Source organism: Scardinius erythrophthalmus (assembly GCF_964197995.2).
Source record: "Scardinius erythrophthalmus genome assembly, chromosome: 15".
In the NCBI taxonomy this organism is placed as follows: domain Eukaryota; kingdom Metazoa; phylum Chordata; class Actinopteri; order Cypriniformes; family Leuciscidae; genus Scardinius; species Scardinius erythrophthalmus.
Window position 1 is genome coordinate 42230690 of NC_138235.1, and position 4308 is coordinate 42234997.

At 41.9% G+C, this 4308-nt stretch overlaps 1 protein-coding gene across 1 annotated transcript in view; it reads right to left on the minus strand.

Annotated features, from left to right (window-relative positions):
- Positions 1-4068: 4068 nt before the first annotated feature.
- LOC308703472 (uncharacterized protein) overlaps positions 4069-4308 on the minus strand; it is a 1921-nt gene continuing 1681 nt past the window's right edge. The window contains exon 7 of the mRNA XM_081386960.1: positions 4069-4308. This exon is cut by the window's right edge and continues 49 nt beyond it. Within this exon, the coding sequence (XP_081243086.1) occupies positions 4157-4308 (152 nt within the window). The 3' untranslated portion in view covers positions 4069-4156.

Consider the following 4308-nt stretch of genomic DNA (forward strand, 5'->3'; position numbering starts at 1 on the left):
CCATCACTGTTATCATCTAGCTACTGGAGTGCCTCAGGGCTCAGTGCTGGGACCACTTCCCTTCTCCATCAACATGTCATCACTAGATCTGTCATTCAGAAACATGGTTCTTCCCATCACTGTTATCATCTAGCTACTGGAGTGCCTCAGGGCTCAGTGCTGGGACCGCTTCTCTTCTCCATCTACATGTCATCACTAGATCTGTTATTCAGAAACATGGTTTATCCCATCACTGTTATCATCTAGCTACTGGAGTGTCTCAGGGCTCAGTGCTGGGACCACTTCTCTTCTCCATCTACATGTCATCACTAGATCTGTCATTCAGAAACATGGTTCTTCCCATCACTGTTATCATCTAGCTACTGGAGTGCCTCAGGGCTCAGTGCTGGGACCACTTCTCTTCTCCATCTACATGTCATCACTAGATCTGTCATTCAGAAACATGGTTCTTCCCATCACTGTTATCATCTAGCTACTGGAGTGCCTCAGGGCTCAGTGCTGGGACCACTTCTCTTCTCCATCTACATGTCATCACTAGATCTGTCATTCAGAAACATGGTTCTTCCCATCACTGTTATCATCTAGCTACTGGAGTGTCTCAGGGCTCAGTGCTGGGACCACTTCTCTTCTCCATCTACATGACATCACTAGATCTGTCATTCAGGAACATGGTTTATCCCATCACTGTTATCATCTAGCTACTGGAGTGCCTCAGGGCTCAGTGCTGGGACCACTTCTCTTCTCCATCTACATGTCATCACTAGATCTGTCATTCAGAAACATGGTTCTTCCCATCACTGTTATCATCTAGCTACTGGAGTGTCTCAGGGCTCAGTGCTGGGACCACTTCTCTTCTCCATCTACATGTCATCACTAGATCTGTCATTCAGAAACATGGTTCTTCCCATCACTGTTATCATCTAGCTACTGGAGTGCCTCAGGGCTCAGTGCTGGGACCGCTTCTCTTCTCCATCTACATGTCATCACTAGATCTGTCATTCAGAAACATGGTTCTTCCCATCACTGTTATCATCTAGCTACTGGAGTGCCTCAGGGCTCAGTGCTGGGACCACTTCTCTTCTCCATCTACATGTCATCACTAGATCTGTCATTCAGAAACATGGTTCTTCCCATCACTGTTATCATCTAGCTACTGGAGTGCCTCAGGGCTCAGTGCTGGGACCACTTCTCTTCTCCATCTACATGTCATCACTAGATCTGTCATTCAGAAACATGGTTCTTCCCATCACTGTTATCATCTAGCTACTGGAGTGCCTCAGGGCTCAGTGCTGGGACCACTTCCCTTCTCCATCAACATGTCATCACTAGATCTGTCATTCAGAAACATGGTTCTTCCCATCACTGTTATCATCTAGCTACTGGAGTGCCTCAGGGCTCAGTGCTGGGACCACTTCCCTTCTCCATCTACATGTCATCACTAGATCTGTCATTCAGAAACATGGTTCTTCCCATCACTGTTATCATCTAGCTACTGGAGTGCCTCAGGGCTCAGTGCTGGGACCACTTCTCTTCTCCATCTACATGTCATCACTAGATCTGTCATTCAGGAACATGGTTTATCTCATCACTGTTATCATCTAGCTACTGGAGTGCCTCAGGGCTCAGTGCTGGGACCACTTCTCTTCTCCATCTACATGTCATCACTAGATCTGTCATTCAGAAACATGGTTTATCCCATCACTGTTATCATCTAGCTACTGGAGTGCCTCAGGGCTCAGTGCTGGGACCACTTCTCTTCTCCATCTACATGTCATCACTAGATCTGTCATTCAGGAACATGGTTTATCCCATCACTGTTATCATCTAGCTACTGGAGTGCCTCAGGGCTCAGTGCTGGGACCGCTTCTCTTCTCCATCTACATGTCATCACTAGATCTGTCATTTAGAAACATGGTACTGATGTTTTCCTGCCGATCAACCACTGGGTCTGCTCTCCTATAACTAAACTCACTACTTAAGACCGATGTTATTCCAGAAGCTTGTGTTCTGCAGGTGAACGGTGTCTTGTGGTGCATCATCTCAAAGAGGCACAGAATCACTTTCATAGACCTTCACCTGGACTGTTCTTTGCTGGAAGAAATAACCTGCTGGACTCAAGCTGAGCTGCTGAGTCTTTAGCCATATTCAACAAACTGATGAAGACGCATCTTTTATTGTTGGTTTGATTGCTTTTGTTGCTCTCCTCATTTGTGGATCTTTGGATAAAATCATCTGCTAAATGATTAAATGTAAATGTAAGCATTAAAGACCAGTGGAAACAGATACAGTCACTTTACATTAGTGTTCCTCTTACGCCATAATCACATTAACACAAAAATGTGTTAAACGCACATGTGTATGTATTATTTTACAGTTTTTATAGCTATTGTTAATATTTAATAGTTGTTAGTTTAATAATTCAGATCTGCTTTACAAACACATGTGATCCAAACACCAAAGAATCTGCATTTTAAAAGAAAATGTACACTTAGAGAAACCGAGAAACAAATATGAAGCTCTGCAGTTTGAACCTTGAAGAACTCTGTGTCACAGAGAAAATACACTAATTTCTCATTAAGATGAATACTTTTACCCATGATTCTATACATGATTATAGATTAAAACTAGGGATATTTCCTACGGGAACAAACCGTTATCAATAAATAAACAATTAAATTTAGTTGATGAAGACAGGAATGCGGGTTGCACCAAACGTAAATGTAAATAAACAAAGTCACTGAAGGTCAAAGGTCACGCTCTCCGAGAGGAAATGCAGAGTTCTCACATCCTGAGAATGACCAATCAGAATTTCCATCTCATTTCAATGTTACTCCAAAGCAAATAATAGAAACATGATAAGCAGGATTCAGCCTGGTGTCTCGCATGTGTTTGTGTTTCTCGCAGTCAAACTCGCATTACTTCAGCTGTCAGAAACTCAAATCTAGATAAAGTTTATGTTGGCTTGAGAACGCCTGACCAGCACACAAGTAAATTTAATAGCATTAAGTCAAAGTTTTGAGTTTGAGTAGGTTGTAGTTTTAGAAGCTAGCTAACTAGATAGTTTAATTTAATTTTGAAAGAGTTATAAGTCTGAACCAGTTTAAAAACCTGAAGTTTGAGGCAGTTTTTCCTTAAGTTGCTAGGCTAGGTTATTTTGATTGGTTGCTAGGGTGTTAATTGTTAGGATATTGAAGATAGATAGTCTTAGGCCCTGTTTACAGTAGTGTGTTTTCGTTTTAAAACGCATAACTTTTGTGCTGAAGATGCTTTGGATTATATTTCTCAGCAGATTTCTGGAAGACATCACTCTGTTTCACTGTGATTCATCAGTCCACACACACCTTCCCATATTCTGCCTAAACTACACTCTGTCTGTGATGTTTTTCTGACACAGCAAAGTTCATTTGCTTAAATTTGGATGATTTCCAAGATCACCCAAAAATGAAAATTACCCAATAATTGACTCGCCCTTAAATCAACCTAGGTAGTGAATGGCAGTTTCTGTTTTGAAGTCCATAAAAGTGCATCTATCCATCATAAAAGTGCATCTGTCCATCATAAAAGTGCATCTGTCCATCATAAAAGTGCATCTATCCATCATAAAAGTGCATCTGTCCATCATAAAAGTGCATCTGTCCATCATAAAAGTGCATCTGTCCATCATAAAAGTGCATCTGTCCATCATAAAAGTAATCCATACGGCTCCAGGGGTTAATAAAGGCCTTCTGAAGTGAAGCAATGCATTCGTGTCAGGAAAAATACGTATTTAAAACTTTATTAGCTATAATAACTATACATGCATACACACACTCATTTGTCTGAACGTTGAGCTCCAGCTCATTGGCCGCGGATGCAACAGCAACCAATCAGCTGTGCCATCTAGAGTTTCATGCCACAACTACATTAAAGTTTTAAAAATATATATATATATATATATATATATATATTATGTAAAGAAAAGTAACATTCAGTCAGTTGTTGAAAAACTGAATGAATCACTGAATAATTTGAGCTAAATAATGACAGTTTTCCACCTGCCTTAAAGGTTTCCAGGAATCAGGGAATAATTTTACACTTCCTGATATCAAATAAGAGAGAGAGAGAGAGAGAGAGAGAGAGAGAGAGAGAGAGAGAGAGAGAGATCTGGTGATGTTCCTCAGAGTCTCTTCTTGTTCCCCAGAGAGTGTGTGTGTGCTGCGGTGTCCCCGTGAGTGTGAGCAGTGGGAGAAGTGGAGGTGGAGAGCGGGACCTGCAGGTGTCCTGGGTCGGGATCGGGAGCCGGATCGGGAACCGGAGCGCTGGCCTCCA